The sequence below is a fragment of the Mus musculus genome, chromosome 17, assembly GCF_000001635.26.
Source record: "Mus musculus strain C57BL/6J chromosome 17, GRCm38.p6 C57BL/6J".
In the NCBI taxonomy this organism is placed as follows: domain Eukaryota; kingdom Metazoa; phylum Chordata; class Mammalia; order Rodentia; family Muridae; genus Mus; species Mus musculus.
In genome coordinates, this window is record NC_000083.6 from 40769342 (window position 1) to 40794763 (window position 25422).

A 25422-nucleotide genomic window follows, 5' to 3' on the forward strand; every position below is an offset into this window, starting at 1 on the left:
AAAAAGGAAATACAAAAAAAATTCCTTAAAGAGTTATAGGAAAACACAACCAAACAGGTGAAGGAATTGAACAAAACCCTCCAGGTTCTAAAATGGAAATAGAAAGAATAAAGAAATCACAAAGGGAGACAATTCTGGACATAGAAAACCTAGGAAACAGATCAGGAAGTCATAGATGCAAGCATGATCAACAAAATATAAGAGATGGAAGAGAGAATATCAGGTACAGAAGATATCATAGAAAACATTTACACAACTGTTAAAGAAAATGCAAAAGACAAAAAACTCCTAACCAAAAACATCCAAGAAATCCAGGACACAATGTGAAGACCAAACCTAAAGATAATAGGTATAGAAAAGAGTGAATATTCTCAACTTAAAGGGCCAGTAAATATCTTCAACAAAATTATAAAAGAAAACTTCCTAAACTAAGGAAAGAGAAGCCCATAAACATACAAGAAACCTACAAAACTCCAAATAGATTGGACCAGAAAATAAATTCCTCCCGTCACATAATAATCAAAACACCAAGTGCACAAAACAAAGAAAGAATATTAATCATCAGTAAGGGAAAAAGGTCAAGTAACATATAAGGGCAGATCTATCAGAATAACACCAGAATTTTTACCAGAGACTATGAAAACTAGAAGATTCTGGACAGATGTCATACAGACCCTAAGAGAACACAATACCCATCTAGGCTACTATACCCAGCAAAAATCTCAATTAACCTAGATAAACTAAGATATTCCATGATAAAAAAAAAAAAGCAAATTTACACAATATCTTTCCACAAATCTAACCACCATTCAAAGGATAATAAATGGAAAACTCCAAAACAAGGAGAGAAACTACAACCTTGAAAAGCAGGAAAATAATCTTCTTAGTACAAACCAAAAAGAAGATAGTCACATAAACATATTTCCACCACTAACAACAAAAATAACAGGAAGCAACAATCACTTTCCCTTAATATCTCTTAATATCAATGGGCTCAATTCCTCAATAAAAAGACATATACAGACTGGATACAGAAACAGGACCCAACATTTTGCTGCATATGGGAAATAAAGTAATAAAGACACACAATACCTCAGAGTAAGAGGCTGAAAAACAATTTTCCAAGCAAATGGTCCTAAGAAACAAACTGGAATTGCCATTCTAAGGTAGAATAAAATCGACTTAATGCACAAAGTTGTCAAAAAAAAAAAAGTACAGAAGGAAATTTTATACTCATTAAAGGAAAAACCCCACTCTCAACAATGGACTGAACATGGAAACAGAGACTAAACAGAGGCACAGTTAAACTAACAGAAGTTATGAACCAAATAAATTTAACAGGTATTTATAGAACATTTCATCCTAAAACAAAAGAATATACCTTTTCTCAGTACCTCATTGTACCTTCTCCAAAATTGACCATATAAACAGGCCTCAACAGATACAAGAAGATTGATATAACTCTAGGCATCCTATCATATCACAACAGACTAAGGCTGACCTTCAATAACAAGAACTGAAAGAAAGAAAGAAAGAAAGAAAGAAAGAAAGAAAGAAAGAAAGAAAGAAAGCAAGCCCACATGCATTTGGAAGCTGAACAAAACTCTACTCAATGAGAACTTGGTCAAGAAAGAAATAAAGAAAAGACTTTTTATAATTCAATGAAAATGATGCCACAACATACCCAAACATATGTGACACAATGAAAGCAGTGCTAAGAGGAAAACTCATAGTTCTGAGTGCCTCCAAAAAGAAACTAGAGAGCCCATACTCAAGCAGATTGACAGCACATCTGAAAGCTCTAGAACAAGGAGAAGCAAATAAACCCAAGAGGAGTAGATGGCTGGAAGTAATCAACCTCCAGGCTGAAATTAACCAAGTGGAAACAAAAAGAAATAAAGAAAGAACCAATAAAACCAGGCGCTGATTCTTTGAGAAAATCAACAAGATAGATGAACCCTTAGCTAAATTATCCTGTGGGTACAGAGACAATATCCAAATTAGCAAAATCAGAAATGAAAAGGGAGACATAACAACATAATCTGAGGAAATCCAAAAAAATCATCAGATCCTACAACAAAAGCCTGTACTCAACAAAACTAGTAAACCTGAATGAAAAGGGCAATTTTCTAGACAGATACCAGGTACTAAATTTAAATCAGGATCAGATAAACCATCTAAATAGTCCCATAACCCCTAAAGAAATAGAAGCAGTCATTAAGTCTCCCAACCAAAAACAAAACAAAACAAAACAAAACAAAACAAAACAAAACAAAACAAAACAAAACAAAACAGTCCAGGGTCAGAAGGGTTTAGTGCAGGGTTCTACCAGACCATCAAAGAAGACCTAATACCAATACTCTTAAACTATTCCACAAAATCAAAACAGAAGGGACACTACCTACTTCGTTCTATGAAGACACAATTACTCTGATACCTAACCCACACAAAGACCCAACAAAGAAAGAGTTTTCAGACCAATTTTCCTTATGAATATTGGTTTAAAAAGACTCAATAAAATTCTGGCAAACCAAATCCAAGAACACATCAAAATGATCAACAATCAAGATCAAGTAGACTTCATCCCAGGGATGCAGGAATGGCTCAATATATGGAAGTCCATGAACTTAATCCACTATATAAACAAACTCAAAGGGAAAAAACAAAAAACAAAAAACACCACATGATCATTTCATTAAATGCTGAGAAAGCATTTGACAAAATCCAACACCTGTTCAAGATAAAAGTCTTGGAAAGATCAGGAATGCAAGGCCCATACCTGAACATAGTAAAAGCAATATACAGCAAACCAGTAGCAAACATCAAACTAAATGGAGAGAAACTTGAAACAACCCCACTAAAATCAGGGACTAGACAATGCTGCACACTCTCTCCTTACCTATTCATTGTAGTACTTGAAGTACTAGCAAGACCAATTAGACAACAAAAAGAGGTCAAGGGATTATAAATGGGAAAGGAAGTAGTCAAAATACAACTATTTGCAGATGATATGATAGTATGCTTAAGTGACCCCAAACTTCAGGTAAGTGGTGAGATATAAAATTAACTCAAACAAATCACTGGCTTTCCTCTACCTAAAGGAAAACACAGGCTAAGAAAGAAATTGGGGAAACAACACCCTTCACAATAGTCGCAAATAATGTAAAATACTTTGGTGTGACTCTAACCAAGCATGTGAAAGATTTTTATGACAAGAACTTCAAGTCTTTGGAGAAAGAAATCAAAGATCTCGGAAGATGATGCTCAAGGATTGGCAGGATTAATATAGTAAAAACATCCATCTGGCTGAAAGAAATGTACAAATTCAATGCAATCCCATCAAAATTCCAATTCAATTCTTCATAGAGTTAGAAAAAGCAATTTTCAAATCCATCTGGATTAACATAAAATCCAGGATAGCAAAAAGTATTGCCAACAATAAAAGAACTTCAGGGGGAATCAATGTCCCTGACCACAAGCTGTATTACAAAGAAATATCACTATATAGTACTACTCATCTATTTAAAACAATGACTTCATGAAATTCTTAGGCAAATGGATGGAACTAAAAAATACCATCCTGGGGGAAGGTAACCTAATCACAAAAGAACACAAATTGTATACACTCACTAATAAGTGGATATTAACCCAAAAGCTCAGAATACCCAAGGTACAATTTACAGACCACATGAAGCTCAAAAAATAGTAAGTTCAAAGTGTGGATACTTTGGTTATTCTTAGAAGGGGGAACAAAATACACATGGGAGGGGATACATAGATAAAGTGTGGAGCAGAGAATGAAGGTATGACCGTACAGAGACTGCCCCACCTGGAGATCCATCACAGATACATAAACAGTAGAAAGCCCACATACAGGTAGAAGCTGAACACCATGGTCAAGGAAGAAATAAAGAAATAAATTAAAGAATTTTTAGAGTTTAATGAAAATGAAGCCCAACACAAACAAACTTATGGGACACAATGAAAGCAGTACTAAGAGGAAAACTCATAGCCCTAAGTGCCTCCAAAAAGAAACTAGAGAGGGCATACACTAGCATTCTGACAGCACACATAAAAGCTTTAAAAGGAAAGGGAGAAAATTCACCCAAGAGGAGTACACAGCAGGAAATAATCAAACTCAGGGGTGAAATCAACCAAGTGAAAACAAAAAGAACTATTCAAAGAATCAACCAAACCAGAAGCTGGTACTTTGAGAAAATCAACAAGATAGATAAACCCTTAGCCAGACTAACTAGAGGTCACAGGGAGAGTATGCTAATTACAAAATCAGAAAAGAAAAAGAAAACATAACCACAGAACTTGAGGAAATCCAAAACATCATTAGATCCTACTACAAAAGGCTACACTGAACAAAACTGGAAAATCTGGGAAATGGACAACTTCCTAGACAGATACCAGGTACCAAAGTTAAATCAGGATCAGATTAACGATCTTAACAGTCCATGCCCTAAAGAAATAGAAGCAGTCATCAATAGTCTCCCAACAAAAAAAAAAAAACAGGACCAGATGGGTATAGTGCAGAGTTCTATTAGACCTTCAAAGAAGACCTAATTCCAACTCTCCTCAAACTATTCCATAAAATAGAAAAAGAAGGTACTCTACCCAATGCATTCTGTGAAGCCACAATTACTCTGATACCTAAACTACACAAAGATCCAACAAAGAAAGAGAACTTCAGAACAATTTCCCTTATAATTATCGATGCAAAAATACTCAAAATCCTCACAAACCAAATCCAAGAACACATCAAAAGGATCATCCATCATGACCAAGTAGGCTTCATCCCAGTTATGCAGGAATGGTTTAATATACAGAAATTCATCAACATAATCCACTATATAAACAAACTCAAAGATAAAAATCACATGATCATCTCATTAGATGCTGAGAAATAATTTGACAAAATTCAACACCTCTTTATGATAAAAGTCATGAAAGATCAGGAATTCCAGGCCCATACCTAAACATAATAAAAGCAATATACAGCAAACCAGTAGCCAACATCAAACTAAATGGAGAAAAATGTGAAGCAATCCCACTAAAATCAGGGAATAGACAAGGCTGCCCACTCCCTCTCTCTACCTATTCAATATTTGAAGTCCTAGCCAGAGCAATTCAACAACAAAAAGAGATCAAGGGAATACAAATTTGAAAGGAAGAAGTCAAAATTTCACTCTTTGGACATGATATGATAGTATATATAAGTGACCCTAAAAATTCCACCAGAGAACTCCTAAACCTGATAAACAGCTTCAGTGCAGAAGATGGATATAAAATTAACTCAAACAAATCAGTGGCCTTTCTCTACACAAAGGATAAACAGTGTGAGAAAGAAATTAGGGAAACAATACCCTTCACAATAGTCACAAAAATATAAAATACGTTGGTGTGACTCTAACTAAGGAAGTGAAAGACCAATATGACAAGAACTTCAAGTCTCTTAAGAAGGAAACTGAAAATCTCAAAACATGGAAAGATCTCCCATGCTCGTGGATTAGCAGGATTAATATAGTAAAAATGGCTATCCTGCTGAAAGCAATCTACAGATTCAATGCAATCCCAATCAAAATTCTGACTCAATTCTTCACTGAGTTACAAAGGGCAATTTGCAAATTTTCTAGAATAATAAAAAAAACCTAGAATAGCAAAAACTATTCTCAACAATAAAAGAACCTCTGGTGGAATCACCTTGCCTGACCTCAAGCTATACTACAGAGCAATTGTGATAAACACTGCATGGTACTGGTACAGCAACAGACAGGTAGATCAATGGAATAGAATTGAAGACCCAGAAATGAACTCATACACCTATGGTCACTTGATCTTTCACAAGGGAGCTAAAACCATCCAGTGAAAAATGACAGCATTTTAAACAAATGGTGCTGGCACAACTGGTGGTAATCATGTAGAAGATTGGAAATCAAACCATTTTTATCTCCTTGTACAAAGCTGAAAGGACCCAGATATAGCTGTCTCTTGTGAGACTATGCCGGGGCCTAGCAAACACAGAAGTGGATGCTCACAGTCAGCTAATGGATGGATCACAGGGCTCCCAATGGAGGAGATAGAGAAAGTACCCAAGGAGCTAAAGGGATCTGCAACCCTATAGGTGGAACAACATTATGAACTAACCAGTACCCCGGAGCTCTTGACTCTAGCTGCATATGTATCAAAATATGGCCTAGTCGGCCATCACTGGAAAGAGAGGCCCATTGGACACACAAACTTTATATGCCCAGTACAGGGGAACGCCAGGGCCAAAAAAATGGGAATGGATGGGTAGGGAAGTGGGCGGGAGGGTATGGGGGACTTTTGGGATAGCATTGGAAATGTAATTGAGGAAAATACGTAATAAAAAGAAGAGAATGAATTTATGAAATTCCTAGGCAAATGGATTTACCTGGAGGGCATCATCCTGAGTGAGGTATCCCAATCACAAAAGAACTCACATGATATGTACTCACTGACAAGTGGATATTAGCCCAGAAACTTAGAATACCCAAGATACAAGATACAAAGCACATGAAACTCAAGAAGAACGAAGACCAAAGTGTGGACTCTTTGCCCCTTCTTAGAATTGTGAAGAAAACACCCATGGAAGGAGTTACAGAGACAAAGTTTGGAGCTGAGACAAAAGGATGGACCACCTAGAGACTACCATATCCAGGGATCCATCCCATAATCAGCCGCCAAACACAGACACCATTGCATACACTAGCAAGATTTTGCTGAAAGGACCCTGATATAGCTGTCTCTTGCGAGACTATGCAGGGGCCTAGCAAACACAGAAGTAGATGCTCACAGTCAGGTATTGGATGGATCACAGGACCCCCAATGGAGGAGCTAGCGAAAGTGTACAAGGAGCTAAAGGGATTTGCAACCCTATAGGTGGAACAACATTATGAACTAACTAGTACCCCCTGGAGCTCGTGTCTCTAGCTGCATATGTATCAGAAGATGGCCTAGCCAGCCATCATTGGGAAGAGAGACCCATTGGTCGTGCAACCTTTATATGCCCCAGTACAGGGGAATGCCAGGGACAAAAAGTGGGAGTGGGTGGGTAGGGGAGACTTTTGGGATAGCATTGGAAATGTAAATGAGGAAAATACCTAATAAAAAATTTAAGAAAAAGAAAGGCTCCAGTAGATAAAATCACTAATACTGCTATCATCTTCAATATTATTTGTGTGTATGGGACATCTAGGAAAACATAACCCCAAAATCAGAAATTATCTATAATATAGAAAGCCATAGTCTTTAAACTTACTCAACTTCACAAGTCTCATCATTAACCAGCTCCTTCCTATGGTCTTGCATTGAGGCAAACAGATCTTGGGAAACCCATTCTAAACTAGGGGTTAAAGGATAAGGACTCTAGCTTGTTAGAAAAAGAAAAAGAAAAAAAAAAGAAAGAAAGAAAGAAAGAAAGAAAGAAAGAAAGAAAGAAAGAAAGAAAGAAAGAAAGAAGGAAGGAAGGAAGGAAGGAAGGAAGGAAGGAAGGAAGGAAGGAAAGAAGGAAGGAAGATGGATTAAAGAATTTACAAATGGAGACAAGCCTGGAGATTAAAACCTAGGAAAAAGAACAGGGATTAAAGTTGTAAGCATCACCAATAGAATACAAGAGGTGGAAAGGAGAACCTCAAGCACAGAAGATACTGTAGAAGACATTGATGTATGTGTCAAAGAACATACAATGTGTAAAAAGTTCCTAACCCAAAACATCCAGGAAACTTAGGACACAGTGAAAACCTGAGACTAATAGGAATAGATGAAGGTGAAGATTGCCAGTTCAAAGGGCCAAAAAGCATCTTCAAAAAAATCATAGAAGAAAATTTCCCTAACCTAAAGAAAGAGATGTCCATACATATATAAGAAACATACAGAACAACAAATAGACTGGACCAGGAAAGAAAATCCTACCACTATATAATAATAAAAACTCTAAATGTACAGAATAAAGAAAGAATATTAAAAGCTGTAAGGGGAAAATGCTAAGTAGCATATAAAGGCAGACCTAGCAGAATTACACCAGACTTCTCTCCAGAGACTATAAAAGCCAGAAGATCCTGGACAAACGTCATGCAAACCCTAAGAGACCACTCATGTCAGCCCATGCTACAATATCAAGCAAAACTCTCAATTACCATAGATAGAGAAACCAAGTTATTTCATAACAAAACCAAATGTAAATACTATCTTTCTACTAATCCAGCCCTACAAAGGATAATAAAATGAAACTCCTACACAAGAAGGGTAACTACATCTAGTAAACACACACACACACAAAAAATTAATCATCTCACCACAAACCCAAGAGAAGAGAATCCCAAAGACATAATACCACCTCCAAATAACAAAAATAACAGGGACTAACAATCATTTAATATCTTTCAACATCAATGGACTCAATTCTCCAATGAAAAGACACAGGCTAACAGACTGAATACCAAACAGGATCCATCATTCTACTGCATACAAGAAACACACCTCAGCAATAAAGACAAGCACTACCTAAGAGTAAAGATGGGGAAAAGTCTTCTAGGAAGGAGGTCCCGAGAAACAAGCTGGAGTAGCCACTGTAATATACAATATCAAAAAGACTTTCAATTAAAAGTAATCAAAAGAGACAAAAAAGGACATTTCATACTAATCAAAGGAAAACTCCACCAAGATGAAGTCAAAATTCTGAACATCTATGCTCCAAATGGAAGTGCACCCACATTCATAAAAGAAACTTTACAAAACCTCAAAACACACACTGAAACTCACACAATAATTGGAAGATTTAAACATCCCACTCTTGCCAATGGTCAGGACATTGATACAGAAACTCAACAAAGGCACAGTGAAATTAACAGGATTTATGAACCAAATTGAATTTAACAGATGTCTACAGAACATTTCACCAGAAAACAAAAGAATATAACTTCTACTCGGCAATTCATGAAACCTACTCAAAAACTGATCATATCATCACACAGAAAATAAGTCTAACCCAATAACAGAAGAATGAAATGATCCCATGAATCCTATTAGATCACTATGAATTAAGTCTGGACAACAACAACAAAAAAACAAAAAAAAAAAAAACAAAAAACAAAAAACAAAAGCCCACATACTCATGGAAACCGAAAAACTCCCTACATGAAAACAAAGGCACAACGTATCCAAATTTATGGTGCAATAAAAGCAGTGTTAAGAGAAAACTCCATAGCACTAAGTGCCTTCAATAAAGAAACTGGAGAGACCTTAAACCACCAACTTGACAGCATACCTGAAAGCTCTATAACAAAAAAGAAGTAAACACACCCAAGAGGAGTAGATTTCAGAAAATAGCCAAACCTAGGTCTGAGATCAATCAATTTTTAAAAAAGAGAGAGAGAGAACAGTACAAGAATCAACAAAACCAAGAGCTAGTCCTTTGAGAAAATCAACAAGATCAATAAATAGACCCTTAACCAAACTAATTAAAAGGTACAAAGACAGCACCCAAATTAACAAAATCAGAAATAAAAAAGGAGACAAAAAAAAACTGAGGAAATTAAAAAAAATCATCAAATCTTACTACAAAAAGTCAATAGTCGTTAAAATAAGAAAATCTAGATGAAATGCATGATTTTCTAGAATGATACCACAGGCTAAAGTTAAATCACGATCAGGATCAGGTAAACTAAACAGTCCTATAACCCATAAGGAAATAGAAGCAGTTATTAAAACACAACCCCACCCCACCCCAAAAAAGCCCAGGGCCAGATGGTTTTAGTGCAGAATTCTACTAGAACTTCAAAGAAGTTCATTCATTCTGTGACGCCACAGTTACTATGATACCTAAATTACAAAAGACCTGAACTAAGAAAGAAAACTTCAGACCAGTTCGCTTGTGAATATAAATGTAAAAATATTCAATAAAATTCTCACAAACCAAATCCAAGAACACATGAAAAACATCATTCATAACAAACAAGTAGGCTTCATCGCCAGGATGCAGGAAAGATTCAACATACAAAAGTCCATCGATGTAATTCATCATATAAACAAACTCAAAGAAAAAAGCCCCACGATCATCTCATTAGATACTGAGAAAAAAATAAAAAAGAAAGAAAAAAAGAAAAAAAACTTCGACAAAATCCAGCACCCCTTCATGTTATAAATCTCCGAGAGATCAGGAATTCAAGGCACATACCTAAACATAATAAAAGCAATTTATAGCAAACCAAAAGCCGACATCAAATTAAATGAAGAGAATCTTGACGCAATTAAAATCAGGGACAAGACAAGGCTCTGCACTCTCTCCTTATCTATTCAATATAGTACTTGAAGTTCTAGCTTGAGCAATAAGAACAAAATGAGATCAAGAGGTTATAAATTGGAAAGGAAGAAGTCAAGGTATCAATCACTATTTGTGGATGATATGATAGTATACATAAACTGGGTGGGATATAAAATTAACTCAAACAAAGCAGTTGCCTCCTTCTACTCATAGGATAAACAAACTGAGAAAGAAATTAGGGAAATAACACCCTTTACAATAGCCACAAATAATATAAAATACCTTTTGTATCTAACCAAGCAAGGGGCAGATGTGTATGACAAGAACTTCAAGTCCCTGAAGAAAGAAAATGAAGAAAAGTTCAAAAGATGGAAAGATCTCCCATGCTCATGGATTGATAAGATTAACACAGTAAAAATATCCATCTTACCAAAAGCAATTACAGATTCAATGCAATCTCCATCAAAATTCCAGCACAATTCTTCACAGACATGGAAAGAGCAACTCTCAACTTCATATGGAAAAAACAAAAAAACCCAGGTTAGCCAAAACATTTCTCACCATTAAAAGAACTGGGGGAATCACCAACCCTGACCTCAAGCTGTACTACAGAGCAATAGTTATTAAAGAAAAAAAAATGATATTGATACAGAGACAGACAGGTCAACTAATAGAACAGAATTAAAGACCCAGAAATAAACCAACATACCTATGGACATTTGATCTTTGACTACAAAGTAATTAGTCATACAGTGCAAAAAAGAAAGCATCTTCAACAAGTAGTGCTGGTCTAACTGGATGTCTACATGTAGAAGAATGCAAATTGATCCATATTTATCACCTCTCACAAACCTCCAGTCCAAGTGAATCAAGAACCTCAACATAAAACCAGGTTCACTCTATCTAATAGAACAGAGAGTGGGAAATAGCCTCCTATACATTGGCACTAGGGAAATTTTCTTGAGCAGAACACCAATGTCTCAGGCTCTAAGATCAATAACTGATAAATGGAACTTTATAAAACAGAAAGGCTTCTGAAAGGCAAAAGATGCAATAGGACAAAACAGCAACCTAAAGATTAGCAAAAGATCTTCACTCCCCCTACATCTGATAGAGGACTAATAATTATTCAAAATATATAAAGGACTCAAGAAGTAAGACTACAAAACAAAAAACAAAAAACAAAAAACAAAACCAGTAACCCAATGTAGAAATGAGATACAGAGGATGGCCTTGTTGGACATCAATGTGAGTAGAGGCCCTTGGTCCTGTGAAGGGACGATGCCCCAGTGTAGGGGAATGCCAGGGCGGGGTGGTCGGGAGTGAGTGGGTGGGTGGGTGGGTGGGTGTGGGTTTATCCTCATAGAAGCAGGGGAAGGGTAGAGAATAGCAGATTTTCAGAGGGAAACCCAGGAAAAGGGGTAACATCCGAAATGTAAATAAATACAATATCCAGTAAAAAAAATTAAATTAGAAAAGTGGGGTACAGGGCTAAACAGAGAATTCTCAACAAAGAATCTCTTGAATGGTTAAGAAATACTGAAAGAAATGTTTAATGTCTTTAGTCATCATGGAATTACAAATCAAAACAAATCTGAGATTCCTCTGTTCAACAATCAGAATGGCTAAAATCAAAAACTCGAGTGACAGTCCATGCTGGCAAAGATGTGGAGAAAGAGGAACACTCTTCCATTGCTGATGGAATTGCAAACTGGTACAACTCCTCTGCAAATCAATCTGGTGTATCCTGAGAAAACTGGAAATAGTTCTCTTTAAAGACCCATCTATATTGATCCTAAACATACACTCAAAAGATGTTCCACCAAACCACATTCTCCACTATGTTCATAATAGTCAGGAACTAGAAGAAATCGAGGTGTCAAGTGAAGAATGGATACAGAAAATGTGGTTCATTTACACAATGGAAAACTATTCAACTGTTAAAAATGAAGCCATCATGAATTTTACAGATGAAGAGATGTAAATAGAAAATACCATCATGTGTGAGGTAACCAAGACCTAAAAGCACATGCATGGAGTGTACTCACTGATACGTGATATTAGCCAAAAATCACAGAATACTCATGATACAACTCACAGACCATAAAAAATTTAGCAAGGAGACCCAAGTGAAGATGCTTCATTTCCACTTATAAAAGGGAACAAAATAATCACAAGAGGCAGATGGGAGGGAGAGATATGGATGGGAGAGATCTGGATGGGAGAGGGGAGGTGGAGGGGAATGGGGTGGCAGGATCAGGTATGGGGGGAGACAGGAGAGAAGCCAAGTGTGCCAGGAGAATGAATGAAAATATGCAATTTCTGGAAGTGGGGTGGGGGTAGTTTCTAGAAAGTCTCAGAGACTTAGGATGTGAGAAGCACCCAGAACTCATTTGGGTGCGGTGACCTTATCTGAAATGCCAAACAGTAGTAAGATGGAATCTGAAGAGGCCACCTCCAGTAGACAGACAGGGACCCCAGTGGAGGCATTGGGTCACTGATCCACCTTCAAAATTTTTGACCCAGAATTGTTCCTGTCTAATAGAAATGCAAGGACAAACAACGGAGCACAGATGGATGGAAAGGCAGTCCAGTGACCGGCCCAACTTGGGATCTATCCCATGGGTGGGCATCAAACACTGACACTATCATTGATGCTATGTTGTGCTTGCAGACAGGAGCCTAGCATAGCTATCCTCTGAGAGGCTTTCCCAACAGTGGTCTGAGACAGATGCAGATACTTAGAGCTAATCATTGGACTAAGGTCAGGAACCCCTATGGAAGGATTAGGAGAAGGACTGAAGAAGCTGAAGGGTATTACAACCCCGTAGGAAGACCAACAGGGTCAACTAACCCAGACCCCTGGGAGTTTCCAGAGACTATGCCACCAACAAAAGAGTATGCACAGTTGACTCAGAGGGCCCCGGCACATGTGTAGCAGAGGACTGCCTTGTCTGGTCACAGTGGGAAAGGATGCCCCTAATTCTGTAGACTCCTAATGACCCAGAGAAGAGGGACATGAGGGCAGGGGTTGAGCATCCTTTCAGAAGTGAAGGGGAGAAAGATAGGTGAAAAACTCTAGGATGGGGCAACATGTTAGATGTAAATAAATAAAATAATTAATTTTTAGAAATAAAAAAAAACTGTCTTGAAACAAAGAGAAATGAATATCTGAATAAGAAAAAAAAAAGCTGAAATGAAGGTTTGTCACTCCCATATGCAAGCTAACAGCTTAAAAACCAGTGGGTCCACCATCAAACTTGTGCAGTCCTGGAGTGTGAAATTAGCAAAATAAATAACATGAAATCTTAAAGAAATCCACAGCATCAATGGTCCGTGACTGAACATGAGCATAGGGAAGGAAAATGGAAAGCGAGGACATTATTTCCTAAATGTTGAAGGAGATCTTAGATCTTTACATTCAGAGCTGTGGAACCTCTCCTCTGACAAACTAAAGTTGTCTAGACCTTAAAAGTGAGAACCCTGACATTTGTATCTCCCTTGGTGGGGCTACCTTTGCAACTCTGGTTTGCTTTATATAAGATATTTCATAAATTAGATTGCAGGTAAAATTACACACATTTCATTCTGAAGTGCATACTTACATAGGACAGTAATGGCAAACATAGAAATATTTCAGGTTGTCTTGATTGGGACAGTAAGCAATTCCACATCCAATTTTGAAAGATGAATACCAAACAAGCTACATGTCCATGGGAGATAAATTCATGGATTTTCATTAGAAAATTGGTAAAATACTCAAAAGTAACTATTAACATGTATAGCACATAAATATGTGGGGGCTACAGTTTATAACCTATACCTTACAAAATAATTAACTTTTGTATTTACAGTAGTATATTTTCACTTTCAGGATCTTTTTAAATACTAAATATATGAGTTCACTTTTCATACATTTATAATGGCAAGATCTACTATATGCTTTCCTATCAGCAATTCTTCAGATTCTAGGCATAAAGTAATATTTCTTAATGTATCACGTCAATAACAGAACTATATAGTACCTACTCAGCCTGTCCCCTCAAACTGAAATTAGGAATGGGTCATAAGTTGGTCATTACATTACCCGATAGGATGTTTGTAACTACGGCATCTTTGTCTGCTCTACTCACCTGAGTGTAATGTCCGACAGCTGAATTGGGTTTAGCTCCTACACCATAAACAAAATCTTCATTTTCATTGTACCAGCTTTGAATTACAGTTGACCAGAGGGTAGGATCAGTTGACATATAGAGATTCTCACCACATCTTATATCTGGGAAGGAATGTATTTATGATCAAAACTAAAACTTTCAATGGCAAAATAAATTGACTATACAAATGCAAAATGCTGTACTTCAGCCATAGGACCTAAGGTGGGTATCTATTGGTTGATGTGGAAGCAGGCTGCTACTTAGATTAATTGATTGATTGTTTATTTAATTAATCAGATGAAAAGAGCCATCTGACACAAGCAACAGGCTTAAGCATGTAAATATTTAAATAGATTGTGAAACCCCAATTCTTTTTAAAGCCTGCTGTGTTTGCATTGCCAAAAATGCAGTCATGTAGGTACCAAATTCATGTGTTATGCCTTGCTTGCTCTCATCTTTGTGATGTAGTCTTACTAAAGATAGTGACCAGAACTTGAAGATTGTCTCCTTTGCTCTCATTCACTAATTTTCACATACACACACACACACACACACACACACATACAACCCTAAGGAAAAGTTCATGTTGTTTTTATTATACGATGAAGGCAGAAAGACATTTGAGACTATTTTAAAGAGACAACTGTAGGCAGGATGAAAGATGGTTTTGCAGTCTTAATCCTTCTCCTTGGAGAACCAAATACAGCCAGGACAAGTGTAATGATAGCCACTTCCTCATTTGATCTGTGGAAGCTTGAAATCCCATGTCTTTACTGCATACAATAAATATCAAAAATGCTAACTGTCTTGGCTAGGATTCCCATTGCTTTGAAGAGACACTGTGATTACCACGGCAGCTCTTATGAAGGACAGCATTTCACTGTGGTTGGATTACAGGTTTAGAGGAATACACCATTGTCATAATGGTAGGAAGTGTGGAACCATTCAGGCAGACATGTTACTAGAGGAGCCAAAAGTGCTACATCTTAATCTGCAAGCAGCAGAAGAAAACTGTCTCCACACAGGTAGCCAGGAGAGACTGCCTCACACTGGCCAGGCTTGAGCATATGGATGCGACCTAAATAAATGGCTTTTGCAAGATAGCAGGAATAACACTTATGTGCACAGTCTTAATGCAATGTCCCACAAAGGACTGTTAGGGTTGAATTTATTCATTTATTCAGCAGCCACATGTAAATACATACTGATCTTCCGGTCATCTTTAGAACTGTGTTCTAAAATACACTTATTAGCCCACTTTTGAGCATTTGTTGTTGCTTGTATGCTCCATTCCTAAATATCAAAAGAAAAAGAAAACCGTAATGATCCCAAACATAATGAAAGCATATAACTTGATTAGTTAGCAAAACTATAAAACTTCTGTAAAAGATTTTGTAATTATCACTGATATTGAGATTAATTAATAAAAATCAATATATTACTTAATTAATTAATGGTAAAAAATTAAATCAAGCCCTTTTGCGTGTTTTAATTCCAGTGTGTACCAGTTTCCACATGAAGAGAAATCTAATAGGGATAAGGGCAAATATCTAATTGTAAAGCCACATCCAGGATGTGTGTGAATGATGTTAAATGTTGACATATGTGAATGATTCTAAGGATATTTTAATATTGTAAGATGATCTGGGTTATTCCAACGTCCTTTGATTCCTATTGCTTTCATGTGGGAGATATGCACTTGAATAAGCTAAAAGGTTATTAACACTGCCCTGGGAAATGCCTTACATCAAAAAGGCTATAGGACTGAAGATGAAGAGATAGCTTAGTGGCTAAGAGAACCTACTCCTCTTTTGAAAAGGCCCCATATTTGGTTCTCAGCACTCCAATCAATTGACTCACAGCTATCCATAACCAAGTCCCATGGAGAATCTGATGTCCCTGGTCTCTCCATCTATACACTTATACACATGTGTACATGTCTCCTCCACCTCTCTCTCTTCTTCATACAGACAAACAGAGAGAGAGAGAGAGAATAAAAATAAATCTTCTTCAAGAAGTAAGCTACTGAAAGACATTGGCTTGACACATGCTTACAGAAGACAATGGACAAAGTCCTTCTTCCTAAAGCACTTTGGATGCTCAAAGACTTAGTTAGCTTCTAATTCTAACTTATTAGACCCCAAAATTGGCAAGTAATTTAACCATGTTAAAAACAAAAATAATACAATCTTTCCCAAATAGAATTTAAATAAAATAGCAAAAAAATCAAAACATGAACATTTTATATGACAATATGAAGCCATTATCAACTGCTCCTCCCTCTACTTCTATTTCCTCCCCCATAGCTGGCTCCTCCCTCCACAGTTGACCCACACCATTACAGTCTCTTACCATTTTTAGTATGTCGCTGCCAGTAGGGTTAACTGATCTCCTCAGCTCATTGTGTTTATTTACGATCTCTCTTTGAACTTGTAGTTGGTTAGTTAACAAAGAAGTAAAGTCTGGATCCTGAAGGAAAATGACTTTTAACATTTTTTTTTAAATATCTCATCCAGCTAAGAAATTACTTCAACAAAAATCACTTTAAAACTGTTTTTCCATAATATCACACAGATAGAAAAGGAATTAATTTGGCAATGCCAATGATTCTAAGTCAAAACTTAATTTTAATAGGAATAAGTAGACAGAAGACTTGGCATTGGTAAGTAATTCAATGCAAAATAAAAATTCCTCTGAGGCCACAAATGCTAGATTTTGATTTTTATTCAACTTTCATCATTATTATTTTTATTAAATCCTATGTGAGCCGGTGTTAGAAGGTAATATCTGACAGATACAAACCTTTAGACTTTCAACAGTGATCTACAAAACCCAATACACTGGTGCAATATGGCATCAATTTTATGGAAGTAACAAACTACCTTTTTATTATATTTAAGGCCTACTTCATAAGATAGAATCCATACAGAACACTGCTAAAGTAGTTAACAAGATTATTGCTAAACCCACAGATCAATGCATCATTCAGACCTTATCAAAGAAGTTTCTTCTTGTAGTAGATGGGAATTAGTATAGAGCCCTACACCTGGACAATGTGTGCAGCATGTCAGACTTTAGAGCACTCAGTTCTAAGTGAGATGTCTCATCAAAGTCCTGCCCTCAAGGTTCAGGGATCCATGCAGAAAAAGTAGCAAACTGATGCTAATAACCAAAGATGATAACTCCAACAAAACAATGTCTTCCAGACAGCAGACAAACACACATATCAACTCACAGAGACAGTAACAGAACACACCAAGACCTGTACAGGTCATCAGATAAGAATCCCGGTACTGAAAGGGAAAACTTGACATGGGGTCCTGTCCCTAACTGCGAAAATATTTGTGAATGATAACTGCTGGCAAAGAAAAAATCAGTCTTCTTCAATGGAGTGTCACTATATTTTTTTATTTTTTTATTAGATATTTTTTCATTTACATTTCAAATGCTATCCCAAAAGTCCCCTATACCCTTCCCACCCTATACCTCAACCCACCCACTCCCGCTTCATGGCCCTGGCATTCCCCTGTACTGGGGCATATAATCTTTGCAAGACCAAGGGCCTTTTCTCCCAATGACAGCCGAGTAGACCATCTTCTGCTACATATGTAGCTAGAGACACGAGCTCCGGGGGTAGTGGTTAGTTCATGTTGTTGTGCCTCCTATAGGATTGCAGGGAGTGTCAGTATTAACCACACTCCACTCTTGGCAGGCTCCATGCCAAGAGGTAATTGGCCAACACAGACTCTATCTGTTTTGATTTATTTTGTTTCATTTCACTGTGTTGTGGACCTTTTGTTTTGTTTTGACTTTTTTTGTATCGTTATTTGATTGTTTTGCTTTCTGTTTTGGGAGTTTGGGGTTTGGGGGGGGGTTGGTGGGGGTTTTTTGAGTGATAGAGAATATGAATTAGGAGAGTAGGGAGGTGGGATAATTTGGGAGTTGGTGGAGGGGAAGTTATAATCAAAAGAAATTGTATGAAAATAAATAAATAAATAATATTTTCATAAATTATTCGTAGTAGTCCACGTAAGCATAACCATTCACATTTGATCAAGTAAGTTGTGGTAAGTTAAGTCAATGATCATCGTAGACTTTATAGGAGACATTATTATCTGTGACATCTACACTTGGAGACAGAACATTCAAATTCAGGCCAAATTCCTGTGTCCCATCCAGCATTCTAGCAAAACCATTAGACCGCAAATATTCCAAAATGGCTCAATACATACTTTCTAAATGTTTTCCACACAATTTGAAGGCAACAAATTCATCTATTGAATGAAATATTCCTCACTTTGCTCAGTTTAGTAATAAAATTGGTAGTGTTTGTATTTTCAGCTTCTCTTGAGGAGTAGGTACATATGACAGCTATTTCTAAGAGCGGAATGGAACTTTTGATTGTTAGACATGTTCTAAGCCTATGTTCATACAATGCTCCAATAATTCATGGGTTTAAGCAAGGTTTTGAAGAATGTTTAATAGACACATTAATCACAGTAGGTTTTCTGATACTTTGGAATTGTTATCTACCCCTCCCCTATCATCCTGAGTTCCCTCAAGACTTGTCCTCATACTTCTAACCACAAAGCATTGCCATTTTTGACTCTCTGTCAGTGTCTACCTCCTGCTTTGGGTTCCTAAGAATAGAGACTAGTAGGTATTGCCTTGAACCAACAGATTTAGCCCAGTTGCATATTCCTAAGTTATAATGGATGCACAAGTCAAGCACCAGCAATGACCCACTCCAGAATTATCAGCCATTCCTATGTTGCTGCTCCATGTTCTCCTCGAAATGTCACTTAAAGTAATTTCAAAACTCACAAATGTTGGTTTTTTAGAACTAGAACTTATTTTCTGATTACTATGCCATTGTGTTTTATACATGAAAATGTTACTTATAAGTGTAATTTTTTTATTTTAGAGGAGTATTAGTAGAGCTTTTATTGGGGGTGTCAGGATGTAAAATATGTATCAACTCTAAAATAAACAAAAAACCAGGATCTACCTTACAGAGTTGATATTGCATTAAAAAAATATTGCTCTGGTGGGTGGAGTCTTTATGAGGAGTGATCAATTTATTGAGGATAAGGAAGAGTTCATAGAAGATGATTCTGGGTTAGGATTTTAAAAGATGGACAATGTCCATTGGACTTCTGAGAAGCACATAAGGTTATGTTGAGTGAGGTAATCAGTATGCATTTGATGGTGCTCAAATCCAATGACATCTCACTTTGCAATGACTTTATGAATGACGGCCAAGAGTTGGACCAGGAAGTAAAAAGAGAATTGTGAAGGTCTAGAAGGGGAAAAAAAATCAAGGGAGAAAAAATGAAGAACTGTTATAATAAAGCCCCAGAAGGATAAGAAGAACATTCTCTCCAGTCTAAGAAATTGACTATTTTGATGAACTGATTAAAGCTATGAATGACAAATGAAGTCTAAACAACTATGAGAGTCTTGAGTTCTAGCTAATGTTGAATGCTAGCAGTCAGAGCAGAGTGTGAGAACAGACAACAATGACCATAACACCTCATATCCACAGGCTTCCAGGCCAGGAAGGGAATGCCATGTGTGAGCCCTACACACACTGATAAGGGTAACCAGCCTTGTTCTGGGATCATTAAAACATAAAGGCATATGTGAAGTAGAGGGTCTGAACTCAGGATTTCCACACAGCAACAACATTTTACATGTTAATTCCGTGATCATTGAAAAACACAGTAGAAAGACCTTAGAATCCATTTTTTTTCAATTTAGAAATCAGCTCAATTGCTTGTACACAGTATCTACAAGAACTACAAGAGATAAATATAGTGATCAAAGTGAAGAAAATGCAAAGTTGAGATTATATATTCTTAAATTTCTGTACCAATCACATGGAAATGGGATAACACAGAAAATGCACTTTGAGCAGAAGATCCGTAATTAATTAGCTCTTTAAATCCATATAAAATGCTATCTTTTTTAAAATATAATTTTGAGGTGACATGCAACTTTAACTGGAGATGGCTCTACTGAAATGTGTCAGAAGTTAATTTCTGCAATATATTTATTTGTAATAAATTGAGTGATTGCCCTCTAGACATACTTCCATATTCTGATTCTAAGGACCAGTAAATATAGTCTTATTGGGGAAGAAAAAGACTTTACAGAAGTAATCAATGTGAAGATCTTGACACAAAATTAGCCTAAAGTATCAAAGTGAAAGCTGAATGTCAGGCCAAGTGATTTCAGGAGAAATAGAGAGAAGATTGTGTCAGCAGCAGGAGGAAGTTGTGGTGACACAGCTTCCTGGCAAAGGAGAACAATTGACAGATGTCACCATAAAGAGGATGGAGTGAGTCCCTTCAGAGAGATCTTAATTGGAGACTTCTAGCCTGTACAGCCAGAGGAAATGCATTTCTACTGTATGCAGCAAGCAAGTCTTTGGTAATTCTTACCACAGTGCTCTGAACTTAATATATTATTTGGTCAAGTATACAAAAATACTGTTTAAAAGAATACTTGTGAGTTTTGTTGTTGAATTTCTGCACATCTTTGTTGTCTGTTTCTATTTGAAATACATTTTGTCTTTTCAAGTGTCCAGTAGGCACATGTATCTATTGGCTCTCACAGCCATGAGTGATGGAGCAAATAACCTTAGCCTCTTATCTCTATTTCCCTGTGAAGTGCTTTGAGCCACCCGAGACACTTTTCCACCTGCCAGGATACTCTGGATTCTTCTGTTCTCACAATATCCTGGCACTTTTCCAAAACTGACAGGCGGCTGTAAGAAGATGTTTCAGCTTTAGATTTACCTTTCCTTCTGTGAGTGGTGATCGCAGCAGCAACGCAAAGACAAACAGCATTACCTGGAACCAAGCCATGGCCGAAAGCTATCAAAAACAAAAACAAACAAACAAACAAACAAACAAAAAAATCTCCACTGAAGTCAGTAAAGCAGGAACAAAGGATGGAGGGAATTGGGGGTTCTGAGTTTGCAAAGCACCTGTAACATCAGAGTTCACTCACAGTGTAACAGTTAAAGAGTCACTATGCAGTGCTAATAGAATCACAATGAAACAGCCTTGGCTCTAAAAGGATCATCAACTGAGAATCTTGTAGCTTGCCCTTGGACTTGCACATGCAGAGACTTGGGAATTCCTAGCATCTTCCTGCAAACATCCATTGCCCTTTCTTTAGCTAAAATGTGAAAAAAGAAATCATCTATCTGATTGTGAGAAAGAGGGTTCATTTATCACTGTGTCCCACAGCTCAGCTTCTTATTCTCAATGAGAGCAAGAACTATTCATTTATCTGGACCAGAATTTAGTCAAGGTTTCAGAGTTGGGATTATGTAGATACAAATTACCAAACATCTTAGAAGAGGTTATTTCTATAAGAGAGAAATTAGAAATCGTGTTTATTTTTTTTTCTCATCCTTGTATTATTGTCAAAAGTCCTGGTATAGACAAGCAACAATATAGTCAGTGAATTAAAAGCCTTCTCAACTCAGTTCTGGCTAAGCCCTGACTTAGTCTAAAGACTTTAATATTTATTGTGTTTTAAATAGCCTTCCTGTTCTCCCTCATACTACTTCTTTTAAATTGGATAATACCCTGTGAGTCGTTAGCATAAAACTAAAAGCAGCTCAGTTGAGGAAATACTCATATTCCCAGTCATTACTCACCAATAATGACTTCAAATCCATTGTACATAGTTAAAAACAACAAGAAAACAGTTTCACTTTTGAAAAAGAAATCATTAATCGGGCTTCATGAACCCACTCCGTTTTTAATACTTCTCATGTAATCTCATATATTAAATGATACACATCATTAACATGTTTTCATTTTTCCAATAAACACAGTTCTACTGTGGACATAACAAAAACATGAGAATAAGCTATATGTTTACATATGTAAAAAGTTCATTTACATAAAATTGATATTATTGTTTCTCTAATAGCATTGCAAAAAGAGCTTCATTAATATTCACAGAACAATTTCTCAGCTTTCTAAGCACAGGTAGATTAAGGGTATTAAGGGTAGCTTTTTACTCATGGCAACATGGCAGGATGAAATACTCACATTAGAATGGTCACTTACTGTTGATTTGACAGTTGAAATATCTGCCTTATCTGTGTCAAGAAAGAAGGTGGAGAGAGATGACAGATTATACATCACAACCATCTCTGGACATATTCTGCATCTTGAAGTCAGTCCCAATCAAATCTACCTTGAAATGGTATGGTATTTTTCACACCAACAGGCTCAGATTTCACTGCCAGGTCTTTATTATTTGGTTCATATCTAAACTATGGCCTTTGCTTCCTTACCAGATAATGCCTCCGTGCTGCTGAAATGCTTACAAACATATGGGTGTAGGGGCTTGGAAAGAAAACAATATTTATAAGGAGTCCAGAATTGCCTGAACTTTTGTGAGATGTTCCTTAGTGAAAGAACTGCATACCAGTGAGTAGGATAGAAAAGAATTAGCTGAAATTTATTTAAATACTGTTCTTTATTTCAATGAAATATTGTTACATAAAATAAAATAATAAATTTGTAACAATTATAATGTTTTAGAAAATAGAGCAAACAAATAGCATCTAGACAAAGTATTAATATTTTGAATAATAAAACTTTTAAAATTGAAAAAAGTTCTTAAGCATATTACAATCTAGAGTCTAGATTCTAGACAATGTCTTTGGAAACTTGTGTTTCTGTATTGACTACCCAAGACTATTTAACGCCTCAGAAAATAAATAAAACATATTTTATAACTGAATGCTTTCCTGAATCAACTTTTTATGACTTTTACTTCCTATCTATAGTTTACTGTTAAGATACAGTCTTTGAAATGAGCAAGCTCAGGAAATCTACCACAGCCACTATGTTCTCTTAGACCAAAAAAAAAAAAAAAAAAAAAATGAATTTCTATAGTTTTACTTTGAAAATTCAAAGACAAAATTTTGTAAAACTCCTAACACATACACTATAATGTACATAACCATACATATTCAATAATGATATTTTTATTATCAATTGCAGTACTTAAATTTGGCTAACCCTATCAGATATTTCCATTTTTAAAAAAATGTGATTTGGTTGAAAGTTAATTTCCAAATTGTTTGAAACCTTTTTTTTTTTTTAAATCGTCATTGTGTCACAGTGGGGAAAAAGACAGTATAGTCTAGAAAAGAATCAAGTGCTGAAGGCATGGTCCACCTTAACATAAGGAAAATGAATCAACAGCATCCTTATTCAAAGACACACTCATATTGTTCCAATCCAAACTGCCGTCATCTTTGTTGAGTCCAAGAAAGGATACCTTTGCTGAAAATATATTCAAGGAAAAATATCTTACACATTCCCTCTTTTTTATCTTTATTCTTGAAACTTACATTTATACTTAGGTGAGAAAGTGGCTATCATGCTCTCCTTACTACATATAAATAGAACAATACCTTGTCCTTCCTTCCGATGTTTTAGGATCAGGAGGGCATGCCTCTTCTAAAGTGTGAGGGCTATGGTGTTTCCCTTCTTTGTCCTGGAAGAGGGAAAACAATTTTGGACAACGATGTAAAGACAGCCTTATATTGTCTACACTTTATCACAGACTTACAACCTGTTAGTTAATGTCCTCTTAATTCTTCAATCTTTGATGTCACTATAACCTGCTTTGGGGCACTGATTGTACTTCAGCATTTCCTTCACTGTAAACTAAAAAGCCTGCTTGTTAACAAATTCAGTAATCGCTGTTTGGCTGCCACCCTAAAAAAAAACCTCAGCATGTAGTGAAATATCCTCTTTGATCTAGCACTTCGTGCTTCACATGTTTCAAAAGCTGTTGTCTTTAACTCCAACAATGTTGACTATGTGCATTGGTGTTTGATCAATATAACGTCACATTTTCTATTCCGGAAGTCGATGACAGGATGTTTGGAAGAGCTAATGACCCTAGATCTAATTGATGAAGTCCTGAATAAAAGACTGACATTTTTCATTCGACTGCAGAAAAGTCAGACTTTGAAATTGTTTCAAGCTTCCTCCGTGACTCGGTAGAAATCAAACACACAGGACAATTTCTTAAGGTCAAGAGGAAATCTCTAGTGATTTCTTGCTAGGAAAAGTGAACTAACAGTTGTTCTGGGATCTGCTGACGGCTCCTAACCTCACACATCTTTCTCTGCACTACCTTCACTCATTTTCTCCACCCTGGTCACATCCACTCTCCCAGCCCGCCCTAATATTTACGCTGGTTCAACAGCACAGGTCTTCATGCTGTCAGGAAGGAGCCAGAAAGGGCTCTTGTTGCCCCTCCCCTCGGTGAGCAACGATAACCGCCTCCAGCCGCCACGTGGGGGCGGTGTCACGAGGCTTTATTCTGTCAAAGTAAATGCTCTGCATAGATCTCTCCACCCTTCTCTCAGTCACCGCTGTGTAGGATGCCACGGGAGAACTTCTTTTATATTTACCCCTTTAAAATATAAAGTTATCATTTGTTTTCGCCATTTGTGAGGGGTGCTGGAGTCAGTATCTGTTTACTCAACAGAGAACCAAGAAGAGAAGATAGGAAGTATTTCAGGAGTTTGAAAGCCCAGGGACGTGGATAGAGAAGCAAGCGCTCCCTTTCCAGAATGTCTGAGTGAATGAGCTTCATAATTGAAAACGAAAACCAGAAACGTCTTACTTAAAGGCTTTCTTACATTTTCAGAATCGTGGCAGTCCCAACTGAATCGTGGCCAAAAAAAAAAAAAAAAAAAAAAAAATGCATTCAGTCCCAAAGAGTTAGCATTCTGGTTTTCTGTTTGTTTGTTTGTTTGTTAACTCTCCCTGGTTATCTTTGTTACACACAAGTTTGGTGGTCAGAAAACTCAAGAACGATAGCTGGGTCAGCTTTTTAATACCTGAATTTCCTGACCAAAGATATCTATACTCAGGTCAAAAAGCTAGTTTTCCTTCATTAATGAACACTGTGTGGTCTTCACAG

General features: G+C 36.7%; 1 protein-coding gene across 4 annotated transcripts in view; it reads right to left on the bottom strand.

Moving 5' to 3' along the window:
- The window catches only part of Crisp2 (cysteine-rich secretory protein 2), a 29413-nt gene extending 4608 nt beyond the window's left edge, over positions 1 to 24805 (bottom strand). The window contains exons 1-8 of one of the 4 annotated variants that reach the window (NM_001204071.1): positions 24687 to 24805; positions 23897 to 23979; positions 22536 to 22567; positions 21246 to 21323; positions 16798 to 16914; positions 15651 to 15738; positions 14425 to 14567; positions 13897 to 13994 (exon numbers count right to left, since the gene is read on the bottom strand). In NM_001204071.1, coding sequence (NP_001191000.1) covers positions 13897 to 13994; positions 14425 to 14567; positions 15651 to 15738; positions 16798 to 16914; positions 21246 to 21314 — 515 coding nt within the window. In that variant the 5' untranslated portion in view covers positions 21315 to 21323; positions 22536 to 22567; positions 23897 to 23979; positions 24687 to 24805. Of the gene's footprint in view, positions 1 to 13896; positions 13995 to 14424; positions 14568 to 15650; positions 15739 to 16797; positions 16929 to 21245; positions 21324 to 22517; positions 22568 to 23896; positions 23980 to 24686 lie in introns of all 4 variants that reach the window. The other 3 variants (NM_009420.2, XM_006524036.3, XM_030249644.1) reach the window with 3 other exon arrangements.
- Between the last annotated feature and the right edge of the window lie 617 nt (positions 24806 to 25422).